Below are 24781 nucleotides of genomic sequence, written 5' to 3' on the forward strand. Positions count from 1 at the left end.
CTACTGCTCGGAACGAAAAATGGCAAATAACTTTTTAATTTATTTTTTCGACGACTTTCTTGCTATGGTATTTTGATTCGCGAATTTCAGGACACCCTGTATATTTGGATATTTACTAAAGAAAGTATATTTTTTTTGGAAAATAAAAACAAGCTGAGAAAATGTTCAAATTTCATGTTCATTGTTTAGGAAGTGAAGAAACTTGAAAATGAAGACAAAACGATTACACGGGGATTTCGTAAGGATTTCGTAATGATTTCGGAGACACTGTCCCACGATTGCATCAAGTGGTTACCCCCTTGATCTGAAAGGTACTTATCTTCGCTTGAATTTTTTAAGAACGATACGAGCGAGAGAGATCGCTTGTTGCTGACTAAAAACTGAAATACGAGACATTACGTGGGTTTGAGAATCGTCCCTTATACTTAATTATATACATTCCGCAGCGAGCGGGGCGCAGAGGAGACTTGAAAGAGTTCTCGTTGCGTCTCGAATTGAAAAATTGTTTAATCGATGGTTTGAGGTAGGCCGCTGATTGTATCTGCCATTGCGCCGTACCGGTTTAAATTCAGCCAACCCTGACTGACTAAGCGTGCAATCACTGCGAGCCACGGTCACGGAGGATGAGCGTATCGTGCAATACGATCCCTGACAATGTCACGCTTCCGAGGGCTCACTGTCGGAGTCTCGCCGGGCGAGTTGTACGTCGCGTCGTTTCGTGCATCCGCGCAATACCTTCTCTCTCGATTCCTGCTCCATAAGCTCTTTCATAAATACACGGATTTGAAATGCCCGTCCCGTATAATGCGAAACGGCCGCGAGAACAACTTTAAACTGTCGTATCGCGTTTCCCCGTCGAGTCGTTCGCCCGCTTGTTCATTTCGTCGTCCTCGATCTCGTTTCATCACGTAATCGAGATTTTTGCCCTGTGCAGGCGAACGCTTACGCGAGGCGGTCTACAACCCGTGTTACGATCTGTGAAAACTTTTCTTCAGCAAAAAGATCCCACGTCAATTCTGTTGCGAAATTGCGAAACTGATTTCGCTCTTGTTAACTATACACTCAGAAAAAAGATTTACTTAGGTTAAACAAGTGAGATACGTTGAAATCACGTTTCTTTGAATCTAGTAAATTTTTATTTACTTGTACTAAAACATTTGTTCCCATACAACACAAAAGCTTGCAACAACATTGCTGCAACATTGCCACAACCACTCACTCGCGAAAATCATCGATCGCGCGAAATTTCGGGCACTCCCGTACGCGATGTAAAATACCGCAAAACGCACGAAATATTAGTAACAAATATCACGTAACTTTCTGTCATACAAATTACTTAAACTAACAACTTGCATTTGTATTCGGAAGAATGGATAAATCACTTTTGAATTGGCGATATAAAACGCAACGCGAGCATCGGAAACATAATCTGCGGTAAAGAAATAGTTATTAGTCCGCAACGAAACGATATTTTATAATTTTTGTCATTCAATCTAATCCTCGAAATGAATTATTTGACCGAAATTTTCAGCGATAAATAGTTGCTATTAATTGCAACAGTTAATCGAGACCGAAAATAGAACAGATTACACGAAATCGATAGATGATTAAAAGCGCGGTGCGTAAACGAGATGTAACCGCGACAAAGTACCACGGTTTACATTCATATTTCAGATTAGTTAGTCTCGTGAAATATCTATGTATACGTTGATAAAGAGCCGTCGCCTCAACAATTCGTTTCTCATTACAAGTTGTAGAAACTTAATATTTAATCGAGGAACGTTACTTGTTACTAATAAAGGTGTACAAATCAATAGCGATTTATCCCTGCATTCATCGCGATTAAGTCTTAAATTGGAGACCGATAACGCAAAAGTAATACCACGCACGGAGCAACTCTCGGCCACTGCTTGCCGGCTCGACGTTCGACGAGCGAGTGAAGCGCGGCGACCTTCGGGTACACGATGGCACGCAAAAACATCGTACGTCACCGCGCCGAGAGAAAAACAACGAACGTTGAGAATTCGTTGGCTTTTTTGTTCCGTGACTGTTACTACGTTTTGTGTATCATTCTGCGGACTTATTGGTATTGTTTAAATTAACGATTAATTCTGTTCAATCGAGAAAATGTTTCGAAACAAAAATCGTTGTTACTTAAATTCTAATTACTAAGATTAGAGATTTTACCTCAATAGTTGGTGTATATAAATGTACATATCTAAATTGCATATCTTCATTTACTATGAATCTAAAAGAGAAGTGAAGCACACCGCGCTTCGAGAAAACATATATTATGCATACATTATATTGCTATATTGCTGTAATATTACATTGTAACATTTCTGAAGGCGGACATTTTACCGTTGCTGCAATATTGCAGCAGTGTTGCAGCAACATTTCGCAGCGTTTAGGCAATGTTGCAATCTTGCGATGAATTATTGCTATAATGTTGCTGAAACCTTGCTGTGCTGTATGAGTTAGAATTGAAGAAATAGACATGAATTTTCTTAAAAATTTCAGTCCCGATCAAACAAAATTTTGGTTAAGGTAAAGAAATTATTTCTTCGCAATCAAATATAAAGTCTAGTAAGGTCAAAATTCCAAGAAAATTTGTCTGATTTCAAAGAGACTTTTTCTCAGTGTACGCGGCCGTGGTATTACGATCCTTCGGTTAAACTCGAGTAAAATTTGACTGATTTCCCGCCCGACCCTCTTATTTTGTTTCTCAGGGAAAACACAAAGAAATCAGCTAAATCTCAGGTAGATTTAATTAACGTTCTCGGAAACGGTCTTCCGCGAGTTGGTGCAAGAAAATACGCGAAAGTCAGAACTTTAACTCGCGCAGTTTCTCGCAACGAAATTGAGACTAAGACTTAAAATCTACACAGATATTTTTAGTAAAACTGAACCGCGCTCCTCTCTCCTAGTGCAGCCCACTGTAGTCGCGTGTCACTCTGCGTGCGCGCGCGACAAATGTCGCTCGTAAAAGCGTTTGCAGTTTATTATTGAATTACGTCACATGGGTAACCGCGTGCTTCCAATTTATATGCCGCCGTTGCATAATATTATCGTAGGAATACCGCGAAGCAGCGAAATGGAAAACGGCGATGCGGCGAAAGATTGTCGTGTAACTTGGCACCAGCCGCGGCAACGCGTGTTCGCACATGCGTGACGTTTCCCTGGGCGCACATAACGCTGCTACATAACGAGGAGAATGCGCGGGAGATAATGACGAGAAATTTAGCTCCGCTGGTCTCCCGTGGTCTGTGTACAAGGCGAAGAAACGCCAAGTAATTGCCATCGTATTAATTACCAACAAATTAACGTATGCTAACGAAGCGAACGCTTGGGGGTATTCGTAGGCCGGAGATCACGGCCAGGAATTTTAACGTGATTACGAAAGCGCGCGGAAAAGTACGATGGAACGTGAGATTACGCTTGTTATGGTATAACGAGGGATTCCTAAAAATCGGCAAATGAACGATAATCTGAGGTTACGGAAGGAACACGGCGGAGAAATCCCTTCAGATTACGCGAGAAAAGCGAGTAAAAGTAATGACGTCATTTTTTTTCTTTACATTTTACACGCTTCTGTTACAACAGTTTGATCATCGGACTGGTATATGGACAGAATATTGAACTTGTTAAGGCCGAAAGTCAAATTAATACGAAGGAATAAATGGCATTCTTCCGGGAAGCCGATTATCGCGAACAGAGAATTTTATCGCGAGATGTTTGCCCATTTCCGGATTCCGGTGGTAAGAGCAAACGCGCGAGGAAGGGTTACGCTGCCGCGGGGTAAAATCAAGATAAAAGAGAAAGGTACGGACGAGAGGGAGCGGGGGAAATCGAGCGAGAGGAAAAGAGAAAAGCGTAAAAGTATCGACGAGGGGTACGCTCGCCAAGATTCACCCTCTCTGCGCTCCGGGTCTCGGGAGAACCGGGCTCTGAATTCTAACGACCGTTCATGATTTACTCGGTCTGTTCACGGTACCGGGGGAGAAGCGTTCTTGATATAGTGGCGTTCGAAGGTACATTCGCGCCAGGGCAACTTTTGTTCTCGCGAATGTCCGCGCGAAGACATTCCTCGTTGTTGGTCCGCGATGATTTATGAAATTCGATACATTCTTGACGAGACGCCCGCGGCGAATTAATACGCGCCTGCATCGTAACATCAATAACGATTACACGGTAAGAGATCGTGTGTTCAAATGTTAAAATTTTCTTGCGTTACCACGATCTGATTGTTACTTCAATGTAAAATTAACATGAAACAGATATGTTGTTGTTTGCGACATTTCTTAAGAATTATTTCGACTGTTCTAATTTGCAGACACAAATGTCAAGTGTAGCGTTGATTAATTAACATTTATAACTTGTGAATAACTTGTGAAAAAGTAACGCACGCGATGAATGTTATTCTGACTTAGAATTTAGAGTGAACGTTTTGGGACACGCGAAAAACGTTAACGTTAACATTGTATCTTTTACCAACGCGTCATACTACCGAGTTTTCGGAAGGACAACGTAGATCAGCGATAAGAAAATGAAGGAATGTCACGCCGCGGCTCGGTTGCGCGGGGCACACGGTTGCTGTTCCGCGGACGGTGCTCGACATGGCAAAAAGCTGCAATTTAACACTGATTACCGTAACGCATTGTTATTTCGCGTTATTACAATGCACGGAGTCGAATGGACGTACGGGGGCAGCGTCGTTCCGCGTGACTGTATCGCGCAATTGTGTTATGCAAATGGCGCATTACGTAGTCGCGACACGGCTCGAATGAGAAGCAACGCTCCTCCTGAGGTGTACCCGATCCGGTTCGAAGGAAATCGGCTACGATGTCCTGACGGACCCGCCGCCGCCGCCGCCGTCGCCGCCGCCGCGCCGTGATTCATTTCCATTCCGTTCCCCCTACGACACGTTCGCGATCACGGGGGGTTCGCGGTACAGAAGATTTCATCACGCGCCAGCGAGAAGGGAGAGGGGGGGAAGGGATGTCGATCATGGTAATGGGCTCGGCTTCATTTCGCGGAAAATATCTTTCGCGCAGCACGTATACCACGGAGAGGTCAAAAATACGCGCCGGCGAGGAGATGCCCGACGGGCGTTTGTGCTCGCGCGCGTAGAACCTCGGCGGCGCGTGAGTTGTAAAGGCTTCGCGTGATTCACTCGACTGTTCTGGTACTCATCACGTATATATGTGGCACGAAGCGAGAGGGGAAGAGGGGGGGGGGAGGTGAGGAGGGAAACGTTGTACGGTAGCTAACGAGGCAAGTTGGAAAGCTCGCCTGGTATCTCAATACTTGGCAATATACGCGTAGAGATTTAATACGAAATCTGGCGGCAATAAATGTTTCAATTATCCTATAATTATTTACGTCCGCGGGAACTCGGGACCGTAACGCTATTTCCTATTAACTATCCGCCGGCTCTGCGGCGCGGCAAAGTTATCGGCGCTATTAAGGATCCCGCGGTAAAGTAATAACGCTCGCGTGCGAACCGGGCGGAGATAAGGGACGAGCGACGGGGGCGTTGCTCGGCGTTGGTACGAAATTTGAAAGAGCGGAAAACAGCAACTTTCCCCGACAAGGAGAAATAGGTTTCTCGAGATGCGCAGCTGCACCGCCGATTCTGGGGATATTCGATACGGTCAGTCGCGCGGGAACCGAATCAAGGCGAGGGTCCGCGGATATGAGCGCATCCGGAACAAATCGAATCCGAGAGGAAGGATCACAATGCGCGCGGAAGTCCGAGTATCGGGGAGCTCTCGGTAAGAATCCGGATAAAAGCGGGATACGCGGCCAGAGGTAGACGCGCGTCCTGAATTTTCAAGCTCGCGCGATTCACTCGGTCGGTTTGCTGCCAGCGGTCCCGCGGGGGAGCGCATTCATGACACCGCCGACAGTCGCATAATAGGCTGCGGGATGGAAGCTGCATCGGCGAAGCGCAACGACGATTCGTCTATCTTTACACGGGCGGGTCGTTGACTAGCAGACCGGCCGGGGTCCCGGGCTTTTAGAGCCGGCAGTCACGTTACGTTAACGCAATTTGCATGCATTATCTAACGCGTAACGAGCAGCGCCGCGGAGAAGAGAAGGTGGGATACCGGAGTCATTAACCCGCTCCAGAAAGACGAGGCGCGGTGTTCTGTTTTCTTTTTTTTTCCTTTACCTTGGCGCAACACACGGAACTTCCTCGCGTGTAACTGTGTGCGGTGACCAATTTAGAGATCAACTCGGTGACTCAAGGGGATGCTGGAGTGATTCTGCACTTTTGGCACCCTTTACTCCTAGAACCGTCAATTCGTGAAAACATTTGTGTAATATACAAATTATGTGGCTTTTGTGTGCAGACCGACAGTGTCCCGCTATTCAGATTAGGTGAAAGAACAGCATGCTATCATTGAAATTCAGTTTAGGTTTAGCTTAACAAGAAGTTATAGGTTACCTAACCTATAACCTAGTCGAGTGAATAGATTTTTTGTTAGGCTTCTAAACTTAGTTTCAATGATGTCATACTGTTCCCTGATTTAGTCCGAATAGTGGAACACTGTCGGTTCGTACACAAGAGCCACGTAACTTGTATATTACACAAGTGTTTTCGAGAATTGACAGTTCTAGAAGCAGAAGGTACAAAGGTGCAGAATCACCCCAGCATCCCCTTGTACTCGATCGCAGGTACAATTTCTTTATCGAATGCTCTCGCCAAACGAAAATCAATGCCCGAGGTTCGTAAAGCTGCACGAAGTCCGGATCGATGCGAATCGTTTCCCTCAATGCCGGGCCTTAATTTTCAGCAATTTTCCCCTACGAGCAGTCGTAAATGAAGGATCGGTATTGTAAAGGGAAGGCTCGTTGTTGGAGAGGTGGGGACCTTGTTACAGCCGGTAGAATAATTTCCAGTCACTCGGAGCCAAATACCTGTACGCGCGATTTCGCTTTACCGCTTGATCTCGCCGGATTCGATGGCTCTCGAGGAGCCGGGTCGGGGTTACTCCGCCGTCCCCGGCTCTAAATTAGCTTAACCGCTTGACTTCGTACTTCGGAACTCGGTCTGGCGCGGGAACTTCTTCGTCGGATCCTCGAGACTGCGGCCGCCGCCGTCGCAACAAGATATCTCGCTGACCGTCGCGTTTGCGGTCGTGGCCGTCGGTTTGCCATGTTTCCCGCATTTGCCTGTGACTGCGCCGGCCACGGATCTCTCGCGAGTATCTCGCCATACTCGAGCTGAGTTCGGTATATTCCGGACGAGCGAGTCCGCTCTTAGGTTTGTTGATTTTCGAGCATTGACCCGAGGGATCTCAAACACCGAGCTTACAGCATTTGCCGACGATGACGATCGTTCGAGTAATAAGCGCCGATGCACGTATCGATATTTCGAACGGTAATAAACCAACATTTCTCGCGAAACGACAAAATTATTTCCGTTTTAGATCTTTCGTGCACATGTTTATGCAAAAAATTAAGTCTCCTTTCATTTACACGTGTGTGCTTAAAGGGTTACACTCTAGAGCCCCCAAAAAACCAATTTTCGGTGATTTTTTTCAGAAATATAATAAATGTAAATGAAAATCTGTTTAATCCTTATTATTCTCTATACATTAAAATGTAAAAAGAATTTTTTATAAGTTTTTCCTCAACAAAATGGCGGCGCCAGAGCCATGGAACGAAAATGCCTTTTTACGGAAGTTGCCCCACGGGCGGAAATGAAGCTCCCTCACCCTTTGAGCTAGAACAAAAACCAAAGATTTTTGCAAAATATTACATTTTGTTTCGAACTACGTACGGATTTTGCGAAATACCGTTTTTGTAAAAATGGTGCGCGTTGGAAGAGAAAGTTGCACTTTTTACTATAAAAATTTCGCGCAAAAGTGTTTATAAAAACAACAATTTTCAACTGATCGCAAAATCCGTACGTGGTTCGAAAGAAAATGTTATATATTTTTCAAAAATGTTTGGTTTTTGTTCCAGCTCAAAGGATGAGGGAGCTCTGTTTCCATCCGTGGGGCGACTTCCGCACTTTGGATCCAAGGCTCTGGCGCCGCCATTTTGTTGAGGGAAAATTCATAAAATTATTTTTCTTACACTTCAATGTATAGAAAATAAATAGGAATTAACAGATTTCCATTTACGTTTATTATATTCCTGTGTGTGAAAAAATAACAGAAAATTGGCTTTCTTGTGAGTCCAAAAAAATTAAAGCTTGTTTCACTAAACTTTTAGGAAACGAATTATTGTAAAGTTATGAGCATGCAGCGTATAATGTACATGACATAAAGAATTTTGCATGTGCTAATAGCATGTGGAAGCAGCTTGTCACGATTTTCTGTAAATGGCCCTCAAGGGAAATTATTCGTGCATTGAGAAGACCAATGATACGCGACAAGATCGAGTTACATAAGATGTAACTTGGCGCGAACGCGATCGACGGTGAAAGAGGAGGTTTTCTCTCGGGGTGGACCAGTTGGATGCACTGCAGTTACAAGAAGGCCATTGTGTCTTGCGAAATTTGACGAATACTCACTCACAGAGGCCTAGTTTCGGATATTTGGGTCACGTTCCTCTTGGCAACGACTTCGACGTTCGAACGAGCCGTCAATGGAGGAATCGATCTATTTATAGTTAACCGACCGCGAGACCCGAACGCGTACTTTTGGGAGCGACAAAAGGGATCGAGTAAAACAAAAGGGCGACGGGACCGGAGGTAAATCGCATTGCGAGGATTCCGAAGAATATTCGGCGAGGCGGAAATTCGTCAGGCTCCGCGGCTCATTGATGCGGAATTCGGAAGCAAATTAGTAGAAGAGCCGAGGAAAAAAATTTGGTGACGCTGGAGAACGAGGGGAGGAAAGATAACGAGCTGCACTCGGGAGCAGAGACGGGAGATTAATCGACTATCATTATGACACTCGGTCGCTATAAGTCCGGTATACTTAATCACGGTATACTTAATCCCCTCATAGCCCCGTCTTAGTAGATTAAGCATTTTTAATTCTAGCGTTTCCCAGTTGATAAGATGATAAACGAGATATTAACAAATTGCACTGTCACTTAGGGAACGCGGTGCATTTTCTTAGAAGAAAATATATGTAGATTAAACGGATCGAGTTACTTCGGTGCAATTTGCTAAAGTGCAAGTTATATGCGCGTATACACTTACCTTTATCTGCATAAAGTTTTTTTACATCAAAAAGTATTCATTATATTATATTTAACGACGTGCGTTGTCATCTTAATCTTTCGCTCGGTCGCTCACTCGGTTGCGCGCGGCCGAAGAAATCGAGGCGGCCAGTTATCGAGAGAGAGAGAGAGAGAGGGACGACGTTAATGAACCAGTCCTTCGGGAGAACAGAAGACCTTAACGAACTGTCCTTTTACTACACGCGCGGCGAAACACACGAGCCGTTTCACGCAAGGCGATGCACGCCGGTTCTGTTTCGCTTTTCGCTCGACCACTGTTTTGCAGGGAGCCTTTGAGATTAGTTCCCTCGCTGCTGACAATGACCGATTGTGCTGCTCAAATTGAAAGCGAGGAAATTCGCTGGATTACCGTTAAAGCACCAAGGCAGTTCCAATGACTGATACATTGGTTCTCGATTAGCATCTTTAGAAACGGTTTTCCGCTCTCCTCCATAAATCGTTGCTCATGAATGCCTCCTCGCTCTCCTTGGACCGCGAGAATTCTCGACTTTAATTGCACGATCCGACAATATTGTTACAAAGAGCGTATTGCGTTTCTCGCTGTACTGCATTTATACTCGCTCTTATCGGGGGACAAACGGCGAATTAACTCGGCATGAAAAATCCATGGCTTCGGTACGGCACGGCAGATGCTGGGCAGCGACCGGAATGCAAATTCGTTTAGAGAAGAGACGCTAAATGCGCGCCGAGGTCACGCGGCGACGCGAGCGTGCGCGGCACAGTGGCCGTGGGAAGCTGCTTGGATGTTAGGTAATTGAGCAATTTCTCAGAAAATGGAGGCGCGAGAACGCGGCAGGGTATCGAGATCACGAGAAGGAGACGGAGAAAGAAAGGCGGGGAGCGAGAGGGAAGGAGGCGGCGGAAGGCGGAAAGCGTAAGCACGGGAAAACGCACGACGCGGCCTTCGCGTGCAATTAAATGTAACGGTGATGGCATCGGGTTCCCATCGGTGGTGGTGTAATGTCGCGGGCATCGCTAATTGGCGCAACGGGAGGCCGGCATCCCGACTGCCCCTCGGTTGCTTCTGTCACGGAAGCCCGGCGCAAGAAAATTACACGGATCGCAATCGGCCGGGTCGATTCAATTTACCGCGCTCGACATTGTACACCCCGGCGATCGTACTCGCGGGCGAGTATCGTTGGACGTATAACCGGAACAATAGGGTGTGTTCATTAGGGACGGACCTCTGTATGGAATGCTCTCTCCCACTTCATACAATTAAATCATTTAAATGTCTGGCATTGCTGGCTGCTTCCCGAATATTCGTTCCACTCGAATGCGATGATCAAAATTTCCGCAGAATCGAATGGGGGATGTTTTTTTTTTACAAAAATTACGCGAGTAAAATGGCAAGAGGAGTATTCTCTTAGAAAAATGTTTCGAGGACACTTGTGGAATTTTGCTCCCTATCTCGCAGCGCGATAGGTTTTTCGTCGTCGTCGTTGGTTATTTTCTCTCCCGCTTTCTCTCTCAGGCCTGGTTTTTAATCTTCTGGTTAATTGTTAACCAGAGGTTAGTCGACTCTCTGTCTCTTCTCAGATAATACAGAAGAGGATGGAGAGTCGACGGACTTTCGGTCAATAGTTAACCAGAAAATGAAAAACCGGGCCTTAAAAGTAAAAAGTTAGCACGCACCGGAATAGATTATTATTCTCGTCTCGGAATTGTCCATGCGTTCGCGAACTTTTCCACCCGAAATCTGCGAGGGTTCGCGGCATTCGCTTTGTCGAGCAATAACATCTCGTATGGCATAACGCGTTAATTCGGTGACGAGCGAAGCGATAGGCGAACATCGCCGACAGTAGCGAGTCGACAGACCGTAAGAAAAAAAGAGATCATCGGCAATGTGCAACAGTGGTGGTCGGTGCAACGACCGTGCAGAAACGCGCGCGCGCGCGCGCATGCAGCCGCAAATGACATCAGGATAATTTTCCAGCTCGAAAATCACGGGGCACACGAGGCAGCCACCGTGAACGCGCAACGTGCCGCTGACACTTCAACAAGTGGATACACGCGCACGTGTCGCCGACAGTTTTGACATGTGTGCGTTTGCGTGCGTGTGTAAGCGCGCGCGCGCAAGAGAGAAAGAGAGAGAGAGAGGCGAGAGAAAAAGTGTGAACGACGCGAGAGTGCAAGTTCATCGAACCGCATTGGTCATGAAAAGTCAGGGACGTTGATACAAATACTTACCGCGGCTTACCGCGCGCGTTTAAATATTTTTAGCTGCTACCCACGTCACACACCGATTCGCGAAAAGTCAGGGATGCCGTTAGTTATGCGCGGCTAGTTAGCGCCTACCGGTGTATCACTGTCGCGCGAGTTTGTCTCCGTTACAGTTAGAGGCGATGCGAAGTTTCAAACGGTCCCGAGATATATTACGAAAATATCGCACGATTTCAAAACGCGATATTACGGAAACGATTCTTAAGAAGGGACGTGTCGCGTTAACGCGTACTTTTTGCCGCTTCCGTGCTTTCGCCGCAACTGGACTCGAAATTTCGCGTTGTAACATTTCCTTTGTAACATTGTGTGCAGGCAGAAACCAGCCCGGTGTAATTAAATGTGAGAATACGGTGTGTCTTACGCAAATTTTGTTGAATTATGTATCGTATATGGCAAAAATATATTTCCTTCCCGAATTCACGCGATTCGGATGCTGCACGTGGATAATATTATAAAACCAACAGCCATAAACTTTTCTTTTAAACTACGTTTCTATGTTAATTAACAAATTATAAGTTTTATTAGAATAAAATGAGGCTATGTCCCGTTGCTTTTAGAATTTAGTTTTTCAACTTTTCGAGTTCTCGCACAATCCTTGCATGGGAAAAAAATAGAAGAAATCACTAAACAAAATTTACTACCTGACAATGATATATGACACTGAAAATGTTTTTGATTTTTATTCCTTTATCTTCAAATTTTCATTCGATCAATATAAGATTGTAAAAATATGCTTTTCCTTTGATGCATCGAAACAACTATTACTAAATATTTTAAATATATTAGATATTATTTGAAAATTGTTACTGCAAAACCGACTTTACTCATGAATCTATTCAATCTTATAAAGTACGAAATTGAGAATCAATAAAAAAAATCGATCGCGCGCGAATTTTTCCAAATCCTTGCATTACGACTCCACGTAGACCGAAGATGTTACCAATTTACTTCGGGCGTCATAAATCGACACGTCCAACTGCGAACGTAGATAATCACGCGTGGCGAGCTGCAGATGATGGATAAGTACTCGATCGAGAAAAGGTTCCGATGAAAATAGCGCGCGAAGAAACACGATGAGAAACGAGACAAGGGGGGGACAGGCGAAAAAGAAACAAAACGGAAAAAAGAGTGGGACCACGAGTGCCGGGAACGAGACGAGGAAGAGACCCGTTATAGTGACCGTGTTGCATCGCATTAACCAGTCGACCGAGTGATCCTGATCCAATCTCTCGTGCATTCGGTTCTCCCAACGAGCAAAGCTTTCATCGTGACAGCAATCTACTTGCAAGTGATTACAGTACTTGTGTATCTTTCGGTCACGATGCATAATTACGTTTGTAATCCGTTTATCTAAGGCTCATTTAAACCTTGTTTGAAGTTTATTTAAAGATTCAATATTTTGAATGAAAATTACCAAGTAGTTGCGCAAGACCTATGTGAAATGTGTGCATAGAAGTTTTCATCCTGTACTAAATCCTACGATATATATTAACTCTTAAAAAAGATGCTGTTTACACTTTTAAATTTCTTGCATGCATAATTTATAGGATAAAATAAGAATTTATTACTCTTGGCGGGACAGCGGTTCGCGAAAAACGCTTTACTCTTTTGGCCCATTAATTGTCCGCGGTTTTCATTTGTGAATCGTGTGTTATCTTTTATATCAACAATCAATGGTTAATCACTTTTTGTCGCTTCCTCGCAGAGGAAGCTTCGTTTTCGTTAAAAAGCGAAAATTTAGCAAAAGCCACAACATGTGCTTTTGTTTCGAAATATTTCGCGGAAATGTCGGTCAATGAATTTTATTGCGTGAATCTCATGAGAACGATTTTATGTATTCTGTTACGATTCTCCAGTGATTATGCGAATGATGTCATCGCAAATGAGGATAAAATTGCATTTGTGATTTGTTCTCTCGCCCGACTCAATGTTTTTTTTTATAATTACGTATGGATGAACGGTCTTTAATTAGCCACAGCGAGCCGTAGGCAAGAAACGTACAGAATTCCCCTGAAATTTAGTTCAATTATTATAATCGTTCGTTTGCCTACGGACGATTTATCCGCATTGTATAATTATTCCGGATCGTAATGAGGCGACACGTTAATTAGAATTTATTCCGCCATTATTGCGCATCGATATTCGTCGGAATAATTGGGTATTTTGTTATTCTAGGAATAAAAGCGACGCGCGCTAGTCGAACCGGTCGAAATCGATGAATCCCCATTTTACTCGTTTACGAGATAAATATCTATCGTGTCTCGCTCTTCCTAGATTTTCCCTCGCAATTCGCGCCGATCTCCCGATAATTCGGAATGCCTTTCGAATCGTACGTAGGAATTGGCTATTGTTTCAACGTTTAACTGCCTCGTTTTACTCAACGATACACGCGTCAGTGACCTGTACGGTATTCTATTATGCAACAGATCGCCGACTGGAATGTCCGTACTGCTCTAAAGTATTTTTTTTCCTCCCCGTTGTTTTTCAACATTTTTATCGATAACGTCGCCAGGTATAACGGCATTCCGCAAATTCCGGTTACTCTCCGAAGGCAGTGGCGCAATTTTACGACCCTTCAAAGTATCGAGCACTGTCAGTCCCGAAGTTTCAGATATTTGTGATACGAAGTCAGATACCTCTCCGGCTGCCTGCCTGACAATCTTTCACAACTATGCTTTGTAATGCTCGTTACTAAATAACGGATCGCGCGTAAGTGCAGCATAAGTATGCATTTCATGGTTGAAGGAACGTGTTTTCTTTCCTGAAAACGGAGCAATGACGGGAAGTAAATCACGACTCACCTAAACGTCCACCAGATGTTGAAGCACATCGTGTTCAGCCAGAAGAAAGCAGCCAGGAAGAAGAAGTGCGCCATGATCGCTGAAACATAACGAGACAGCCTCGTTAGCTTTACGAATATTTAAAGAGGCTTAGAAGACTTGTCTTCTTTCGGTAAGAATATTGTGTGCGACGTCAAACATTTTACCTTACGATTTAATCCATTTTAACGATTAAATATTGATGTAAAAAATCAAGAGTTAGCGGTATCGATCGTTTCTGTCAAACTTTCTTGCGATCGGATATTTTATTCATAGCAATGTATGTAAAATTTCACACTCGCAAGTTCGAACTATAATGCATTTTGTGTGTGTGTGCGTGTGCGTGTTTTGCGTGACTTTAATAATTTATCATACTCTTAACATATTCCAGACATTTGGTAACGAGTAAACGAACTCGTCGAACAAAGACGCCGTCGGTTTTCAGTACCTCGATGCGTTCTTAAAAGATTCATAAACCGTGGGTACGGGGAAGGGTGGGTTTCGAGGGTGCGACACGCGAGCAAAGGACCGGACAACAATTTAGGAGGGAGACAGCTTTTGTGAGGATTTGCTTGAAAAGTCGCCGAGAGGGTGCGACTGGAGGTGTCTTATAAATTTTTGAGAACGTCGCCCGCATTCAGCCTTAGAATCTGCGCGTCTGCTCCTAATAAAGACGAAAATTACGCGGAGCGATAATTCTTAAAACATCGCGTTGCGCCCTATTAAAATATCATTTTGTACCGGTGTTATTCAACGTACTTTGTGAAAATCAAAAACACAGATGGTGGTAACAATTATCATTGAGAATATACTTCGCAGATATGAAACTTTCTAATTCAGACTGTAATAAAACAAGTGTCAAACAAAAAATTGCAAACACAATTAAAATTGTACAAACAGTTATTATCGATGATAAAAGGATTATTAACTTGCTATCTCGTTTGTGTTGTTAAAAATAAAAATGAATACTCTCATTCTTTTTGATCAATAACAAAATCTTGTTTCTCCCTTAACTTTTAATAGATTAACTTTTATCGTTTCTTCGAAATTCGAAAGCACGATAGATTACAAAAGCATAATGGCGACGGAAAGATTCGGTAGGAAGAGAAGTGAAATGCCGTTTTAATATTTGCGCGGCTCGCGTATGGATAAACTTTTAACAGCGTCGCGTGCGCGTGGCCCTTAAAATACAAAACAATGAGCGCTGAGCGCAAGCCGCGAGAGAACGCGGGCATTAATTTCTAAAAACGCAATCGACAGCCGTGTATAACGACGGCGATAACGAATGTGCCAATGCTGGCTCGCGCTTAGACCTTGTCAAACATTCCTTTGCAAATAGGCGCTTCATTTTTAATAAGCGCGATTGAATGCGCGACCATATATGTCATCCGCACGACGGGGTGAAATGTATGTTGTAATTAATTAAAACAAAGGCGACGTCGAACGTTGATTGTTAAATCGTTAGGTACATTGCCATTCATTAATGATCGAAATGCTATCGTTTAATCTTTCAAAGTTTAATTACACACGCGGGGGGTATTTCACGAAATATTAAAATATAAATAAAATATAAAATATTCGCGATGAAATTGGCTATAATAAAAAACCCATGTAAAACAACGCGTTCGCGAGCGAATGTTTTTATTTCGCTGGCTCCGTATAATAAAATTTCGAAACCGCGTAGAAACATAAGCACCTGTCATTAATTATCGCGGGTACTTGTGCGCAAAGTTAATTCCACGATTTGTATAATAATAACTGTCTAGTTTTCAATGCATCGACAAGCGATAAGAAGGGACAAACGATATTAAACTCCTTGCGATAGAAACCTCAACTAATATCGAGATTTATTGACACTTTCCGTTTCGCAATGCACATATATTGCAACGTAACATGCACATACGTACTTGAGACTCGTACGAAGGCATAATGCAAGACCTAGCGGACCAAGTTCTTTGCATTCGCTCTGTTGCATGCACTGTGAGTTACACAGCTCGTTCGCACCTCGGGACAAATGTGCAATTAAAGGCCCTGGTACGTAAAAGTGTGAATAACGGCACCGAGGGTGACTCATCGCGTGACTATCGCTAAATCGAGTCTCTATTCAGTCGCAATTATTCTAACGGAAATGGCAAAAATTCTGCGGACGAGGAGATAAATAGCAGTGTAAACATGTCTGACTGCGTGCCGCGGGTTCAATTAACTTTTACTTTGTACGCACACATCGACACGGGCGGCATGTGTATAACGCGGGAATTCATATCGCTAATGGAGAGAGCAGCAGCCTTCGGGCGGTATTGCAAAATCGCGATTTTAAAGATCGAGTGGATTCGTTCCGACGATTTACGGCGTCGGGACAGCTAGATAAAAAATTCGCGGCTTGGTCGTTTAGTTAAATAAAAATATTGCGCGCTTACAATTGGTATTAAACGAAATGCAAAATGTGTATTAAATTAAAATATTACGAAAGTCCATTTACTGGTGATTACGTCTTCAATAAATTTGCGGATTGCAAATACTTGTTTAATAAAAGCGATTCGATATTTGTAATATTTATGATATACTTGAAATATATTAGGAAACCACGACAACGTTATCGCGCGAGAACTCGTTTAATAAGACGTGTCCTTATACAGGGTGTCCCAATTTAATGTCCTACGCCAAATAACTTTTTTATTTTTAATCGCAGAAAAAAACATTTCAGACAAAAGTTGTTCGGTTCGATGGGGGACATAAGATGGTGCCATTAGTTTGACCTTGACGAGTTGTTTGAAGGTCACGTAAAGGTCACTTTAAATTTTTTAAATGGAATCCCCTATTGTTTATTATACTATCTTATTCTACTAATTAATATGAATAACTTTTGCCTGAAACATGTTTCGATTTGCCTAATACTTTTTGAGATATTCAAGAGAAAATGTTAACTTTTTCAATGTTAAGCTTATTATATCTCGATAACTGTTTGTCGGAGGGAAAAATAGTGCAGGACTTTTTTGCAGGACATGATTTTGTCTCAGAAATATGCCGTTGCAACAGTGTTTCAATTCCACACAGTTATTTTATCTTGTTTTATCTTATTTCACTTTATTCTATCTTTATAACACTGAGAAAAATTTTCATCGGATAAGCCAATTAAATAGTATGTCCGATGGTTAATTTTTCCGATTACGTTTTCCGATTAAATTATAGATATATCGTATGAAATTTATCCGATGAAATGCAATTACCGATGAAATTTGATTGAAAAACCGATCAAATTTTTCATCGGATATACAATTTAATCGGATATATCCGTTTGTTATCATGTAATTGGATTATTCGATTATATTTAATCGGACATTTTTCTCAGTGAATGCTCCAGCAAGGCCTAATGCCCAAAAAATGCGCAGTAATGCCGCAAATCTGTACAAGCGGTTTACCCTTCGGATTACACAATCTAACAATGAATTTTCCACTAATTCGATTTCGCTCCAAGGGTAATAAATCCATGGTTGAATCAACTGACGATGTCTATTAATTTAACAGAAACTTCGCTATCCCATATAAGGATCCTATTTCATAACAGAGGACTTTCCTCTACGTGCAAGAAACGACAAGCTTACATAAATCACCGGCAGTTAGCAGCTGTAAAGTAAAATGCAATGTCCATTCAGCGAAACGTGGGCCAACGATTCCCAATTACAGGACCACCTCCATCCCGACGTTGAAAATCACGGGGCGAAGTGAGATTAACGCGTACGTTACGCGGCTGCGAAATCGTCAAATAATTCTTCGCCGCGAGGCTTTCATGGTACGGGACGGCAGCCGCCGGCATTTATCGCGCGGCCCAGAAATAATTAAATTTCCAAAACTAATTACGGCTCGTTGCAATTATAACTCGGGCGACATTCATCCGTGAATCGCCACACTATCATCGACCCTCGTCGACCGACGCGGCGCCCGGCTCCGGGGAGGCTGGAAAGCTCGTAGGCGAAATGGGGGCGAACCGTCCCGGTGTCTCACCCCACAGCGACTGCCACCCTTCATCGGCAAAATCCACCCGCCAACGTGTTTCGGACGGCGGAGGCGGATCGTGTTTGCGCGGTGTGTTTTCCATTTTCCACGCCCGGTAGAATCCACCGTGTGCAGTAGTGGTCCTTTTGTTGAAATTAGTACCGAGAGTCGAAAGAGAAAGAGACAGGGAGAAGAGAGAAAGAGAGAGAGAGAGAGAGGGAAGGAATGGAGAAGGAAAGATGGGAATATCGCGGGGGATGTTTTCAAGTACGATGCGCGCTGCTTGTTTTCTCATTCATCATGATTTATACGAGTCGTGAACAGCGATGTGGAGACACGAGGAGGAGATAGCTGGATAAAAACACGATCTTGTGCTAGCGGTTGCACCGAGCAACGTTGAGGGGCGGGTTAGAGAGATATTCGCTTCTGGAAAAGTATTCTTTATGTCGCGTGTCAAGAGCGTATTATTTTCGTGGACAAGTGTAACGTGTCCCAAAAGTCAAGGGAAGTTATGTCTGATTGCGAGCGCGATTTACCGTGTGCTTCTTGGATAACGAGAGATACATCGCATAAGTAAATATAGAATAGATAATTAACTGGACAATGACATAATAATAATAGAATTATATTAATTGTATTAGAGTTAATTGTCAATTAAATTATTAATGAATTTAATTATTCTGGGTAAATACATATCTAAATAATTATTAAACAATGTGATTTTGTCTAGTGATCAAAAGTGATCTCACGCAATAAAAGCTTAATACTATAGATCTTAGCTGTTCTTGAATGAGTTTTGAGAACATTAGGAACACAAAATATATTGTAGAATCAATTGATTTTAAATGCTAACTTTAAGCCCTGGTTTTTCATTTTCTGGGTAACTGTTAACCAGAAGTTAGTCGATTCTCTTCTTAGATAATAATACAAAAAGAAAGATGGAGAGTAGACTAACCTCTGGTTAACAGTTAACCAGAAACTGAAAAACTGAGCCCAAATGTACAAAATCAATCGTTATTTTAATAATATACACATCAGTATGAACATAAAACGATCTCTCAACTTCTTTTTTAAATTTCTGCCTCCAAGTTTTACCTTCTTAAACTCAACCCAGTGAGAAATGATTCGTCGATCGATGTCGAAACGATGTCGAATCGACATCGATTCCCTCAAATTGATGTCGATGATGAATCGACATCGTTTCGACATCGATCGAGAAGTCATATCTCGCTGGGAAGTGTTCAAGCAGACAAATGCTTATACCCGCGATTGAATATTCCCTACAGACCAAGCCTATTTCCCAGTTCGTAAGTTTTACGACGAGGAGTCTTTCGTTAAGATTGGCTTTTAGACACGGTACGTGGTGAAGACAGAGAGAGAGAGAGAGAGAGAGAGAGAGAGAGAGAGAGAGAGAGAGAGAGAGAGAGCGCTCCGAGGGTGGAAAGGAGGGAAGCAGCGAAGCAGCTGGGGTTAATTTAAGTCACGTTGTACAGAGCCGAAGGAAGTAGTACTGCGGCGTTTACGTGTACGACCCTATGGCGCCACCAGGGGTGAGTGTCAAGGGTTGAAGCGTCAGCCAGTTAAGGGCGCCTCGATTTGCATGGGGGTAGGAGGGGTAGAGGATCGCGGAATTAGATTGCGCCGGTTGACCCGTCGTTTCTCTCTTTCTTTCCCGGAGAGTACATCTAATTGCCCTGAGGGATGACACTCTCCCCCTTGTTGAGCACGTGCGTGCTAACATTATTGCTGCGCCGCACTTTGTCGGCGGTAACGCGATATAAAAGAGTAAACGTATATTTATTTCAATTTGAAAGCCCGCTTATAATTAAATGTCGGTATAACACGAGTAGTCCCAAACATTTGTTCGTTCGTTTCCCAACGAGAAAATAGCTGCTTGAACCTCCCTCTCGAATGCAATATCAATGTTAAAAGCAGCGACTTTTATACGAAATCGCGCGTAATTAAAACAATTATAATATGCAACGAAATTTTACATGAAATCGTACAATACAAAATTAACAACAATTATAACAATACAATGTCGCGATAAGGCAACGAAAAATATGATTGTTTGCTCGATGAAACTCGATAAGATCAATACCTGGAAAGTATACAGCGGGCATTTAAACTGTTACCGAGAGCGACGTTTTCGCGCACGAGTGCAAGTGTAAAAAAGATGATAAAGACGACCGCCTGAACGGATGAAGCCTATCACACAATAGGAAAGCACAGGCAATAGGAATAGGGAATAGGAATAGGGAATAGAAATCTATGTAATGCCAAGACACAATGATTCGTTGGCAATAGGCGTGCTGTCCAATCATCTGCATTTTAAAACCACGTGTCTGTCCCAGTCTCCACTGTGATTGGTCAGGTAGGTCAGGCACAGGGAATAGGGAACAGAAATCCAACGCGTTGGATATTCTGTTCCTATTGCCTATTCCATATTCCATTGTGCGTCGATGCACGGTTTCTGGTAAGTTGGAATTTAGTTATTTCTGTTGCCTGTGTTATTCCCTATTCCTATTCCCTGTGCTTTCCCATTGTGTGATAGGCTTGACGCGCTCGAAGGAGTAAAAAAAAGGGCTCCCTCTCTCTCTCCCTTTCTCCCTGAAATCCATGCCGTGCAAAGAGAGAATGTTAACGCGCCGACATCACGCGGCCTTAGCGCCGCTCATTTAAGTTAAACACGACGAAGCGGCATCGTCGCTCCGAGTAATTGGATCGCAGTGGCTTTATTATACCGGCTTAATTTTAACCGGAATCGGACTCGACGCGTGTTGCGCACCCTCCCCGGCCTCTCGGTAGGACCGCGCGCAACATTATGCGCTTAATGAATTACGAAAGTTGGCGACAGCCTCGTGGGGCGGGCGATCGGTCAACAAGGAAACTGAATGCGCGGAAAGCTCGTGCGCTTTCACTTGCTCGCGAAAATGTCTTGCTCGCAGCTGCAAAATACACGGCTGCAAGAGGTGGATAAATTTGTCTGAAAGGTGTACGATACGTTAACGCCGAAAAGACAATGTCGCACAAATATCTTGTCCCGATCGATTCTTGACGAGAGATTTCATTGGTCGGATTCTATCATTTATTTTGGAGTGTCAACTAAGCGCAATCGGTTGATGCTTTCTCACTTAGTGGGTGCTTTCCAGCAACGTACACACTGATAAAAATTAATGCGAATTTACAAAGGAATTTTACTTATTTCTTGGTAAATTTGCCTAAATTTTCATGAGTTTTTACATAAAATTTGTATTTTTCCCTTTGGTTTCATTAAACATACAGGAATATTATGAAAAATTAATTGAATCTGGTATTTTTAATCACATAATTTGTAAATTAGCTTCCGGTTCATCCATAACATTTCATATATGTTCTTAATTTTACTTCTATACAGTAAATTTACAGTCCAACATGGAATTTTACTCTTTTGTTAGTGATATCACAGTATTTCAGTAAAGTGGAGTGTGCGCAATAGAGAATTTCATCAATCCTATACAGGCGACACTGTGTAACACAGTGAATCGTTTTAACTTTGTCGTTTGCCATTATTAAACGCGGAGAAAATGATTCTGTGTCACACCGTGTCAATATGTGTCTCTTACTGGAAAGCATCCAATGTTACTCGAGGGATAAACCGCTGAGGGCATTGTGGTGTACTGATTTGCGGCGCTACCGGGCATTAGGCCTTGCTGGGGCAAATCATAAAGATAAAATAAGAAAGAATATGAATCGCTAGTAGTTAATTAACAGTGAAAAGAATTGTTAGACGACATTAGGCTGGCAGATGGTTTATTTGTTCGATTCCGACGTGTCGACCATACGGGTTGTGGTTCTTTTCGAGGAATTTGATAATAAATATTACGTCATCGATATTAAATTACAAACGGAGGTTTCGCATCCATCTCTGGGCGTCACTCGGAGAACTGTGTTCGAAGGCACGTCCATCCGACGTAACGACCACAGTAGGGCTGACTTTAATATCGATGACGTAATATTTATTATCAAATTATCAAATATTATCAACGTCGTCTAACAATTCTTTTTACTGATAAAATAAGATGAAGTAATGTCCACCGGGCATTAGTAGGCATTGGTGTACATGATTTTGGTCAGCGATTTGCCCCTCGATGTTACTGTATCAGATAAGAAATTATATCGCGCATGAAACTGTAAATATTCAAAGTATCATTTCTGAAAATTGCATCGTTCGTTGATTACGATCGCTACCTGCGAGATGGGTATCTCTCGCTCTTTTATCTCTCTGAAAAAGAGAGGGCGCATCTAGTGATTTACGCGGCGCCACCGGGGAGGTTTTGTCGGAGCGCAATGTAACGCTGATAATTCCGCGGGAGTAATGCCAGTAGGAACGAACGGCAGCACCGTTCGCGCCAAAAACCATTTCAGAACGAAGAGGAATTAGACGTCGGACTGTCGAGAAAGCAGCGCCGACGACAGATGAGAGGCTGATAAATAGTTATGAAGAACGAGGATGGGAAACTCGCGCGCGCGCGGGGGTGCGAGGACAAATTAAACGGGGAGAGGATGAATGTAAAACACGCCAAGTTTTACAATTCGCGGATATTTCATCTCGCAATACGTCGTAGCGTTGATTATTAAATTCGAATTAAACAGGGCCTGCTTATACAACGCAAATGAAAAACAGAGAGTTGGAAAATTTTTCATTTCTGCGACAGATATTGCAAATATCTCGGAAAACAACATTTAACTTCACAGCTCCGTATAAAATGTTTATACACATTTGAAATTGCACGAGAACTCTTTAGAACCATTTAGAATCTCGATCAGTATCCCCGCCTTCGTTTCCATAAAAGGCGACTGTCTCGATCGATCACTTTAAAAATAGAAAAAAAAACTTTACCGCCAAAACTCTTTCTAGAACTTATGTAAATCTTTGGAGAAACTAGCAGTGCATATTAAGAGAATTCCCGTTGATGAACCTGGGCGTTTCAGTTTGTCCTGAAGCATTTTTTATGCTTTAATGACCAAAACTATTTATTTGATCTGTGAGAAACTGTGAAGCCAAATAAAAATAGAGCCAGAACTCTCCACAATATATAATATTTTGTAAGTTCTCACAAAATGATATATCAACGTCACACACATACACACACACGCATTTTTTTATATTCCGACACAAAGAGACCCTTTTAACTTTCTCGTTTTTTTTTCTGGAAGCGCGAACACAAAATTCTATATAAAATTTATATCTCCCGGTGAGAGATTCAACTTTCCGTAGGTGGAAATGTTTTGCGAGGCTAACGATTTCTTCTAATTTACGACACCCAATTACAGCTTTGTTACGCCGCGACGGATCGCCGGGTCAGGAACCGGCGACGACAGGCGAGGGGCTGATAAATAGTCATCGAAAATTGCGGGAGGGTCGGAAAGCGAGACGCGGGCGCGACGAACGGGAGAAAGGGGGGGAATTTAGAATACATACAGTGCGTATGATCTATGACGCGCGATATCGGGCGCGGGCGATTCGTTACAACATTAATAATTATCGTCGATTCGGCCGCGTGCAACCGCGGCCCCGCCTATAACGCGCGATACGACACATATAAAATGCGACCGGCGCGGAATGACTACCATTTCGAAATATCGCACAATCGTGGATCGTCGCTAAGCACAGTATCCATACGTAAACCGATTTAATCAAGCACGCAATAAAACTGACGTATTGCGCGCGCTCGCGCCGGATTCGGAAATGCATAGCTGGCATAAATCCGGCACGGCGAGCGCAAATGCGACTATTCGCGTACGCGCCGGAAAAAAATGGCGCGCTTAATTGCAATTAGAATTTTATGAGCCGGCGGGTGGCGTAATGACGATAAGCGTAAAAATACAGGGCGATATTCGTCGGAATAATGATATGCTAATCGGAAAGTAACGTCTGGCAAATTAGCACGTGCGAATATCTTAATTAACTTTCGAAGGAACAAGATACGGAGGGAATAACAATATTGCGTGTTAAATAAGTGAATTTTATGTTCCGCAATAATACTACAACACATGAGAGTTGTGCTTATTAATTCAGATAGCAATCATAGTGAATTGTAATATAAATCAGATGAATTTGTAGTAATTAATGTTTAACTCGCGATATGATTATGCATTCCGTACGGTATTTCCGACGAATAAAATATCTTAATTGTTTTTAGGAAAAACGAGACAACGACGGAGGTGATATTGTTAAATCTTTGAACGTCATTCCCCGCGATATAATAATTCCAACGTATGAGAGTTACCATATTGCACTTAATAATCTAGAAATGGGCGAGAGAATAAGTAAATTTAAGCCGTGCAGAAAAATCCGTAGCATCTAATATTTAATGTGTCACGTTGTAAAGCCAAAAGCACACGATACCATTTTTTTTACTACATTGCTCACGAGAACCAATCAGGATTCAGCCTTAAGTCATCTGATCCAAAACTCTACATTCTTATTGGCTCTCGCGAGCAATCCAGTAGGAAAAATAGTATCAGTACCGTTGGCTTAAGGGGATGCTGGAGTAATT

The 24781-nt window shown here is 42.9% G+C and overlaps 1 protein-coding gene across 1 annotated transcript in view; it reads right to left on the bottom strand.

The window, feature by feature from the left end:
- Positions 1-24781, bottom strand: part of LOC105562109 (probable G-protein coupled receptor Mth-like 1) — a 204284-nt gene that overhangs the window by 113061 nt on the left and 66442 nt on the right. Inside the window, exon 4 of the mRNA XM_012012658.1 lies at positions 14229-14307. Coding sequence (XP_011868048.1) covers positions 14229-14307 — 79 coding nt within the window. The remainder of the gene's footprint in view (positions 1-14228; positions 14308-24781) is intronic.

Source organism: Vollenhovia emeryi, unplaced genomic scaffold (assembly GCF_000949405.1).
Source record: "Vollenhovia emeryi isolate VEMERY1.0 unplaced genomic scaffold, V.emery_V1.0 DF939195.1, whole genome shotgun sequence".
NCBI lineage: Eukaryota > Metazoa > Arthropoda > Insecta > Hymenoptera > Formicidae > Vollenhovia > Vollenhovia emeryi.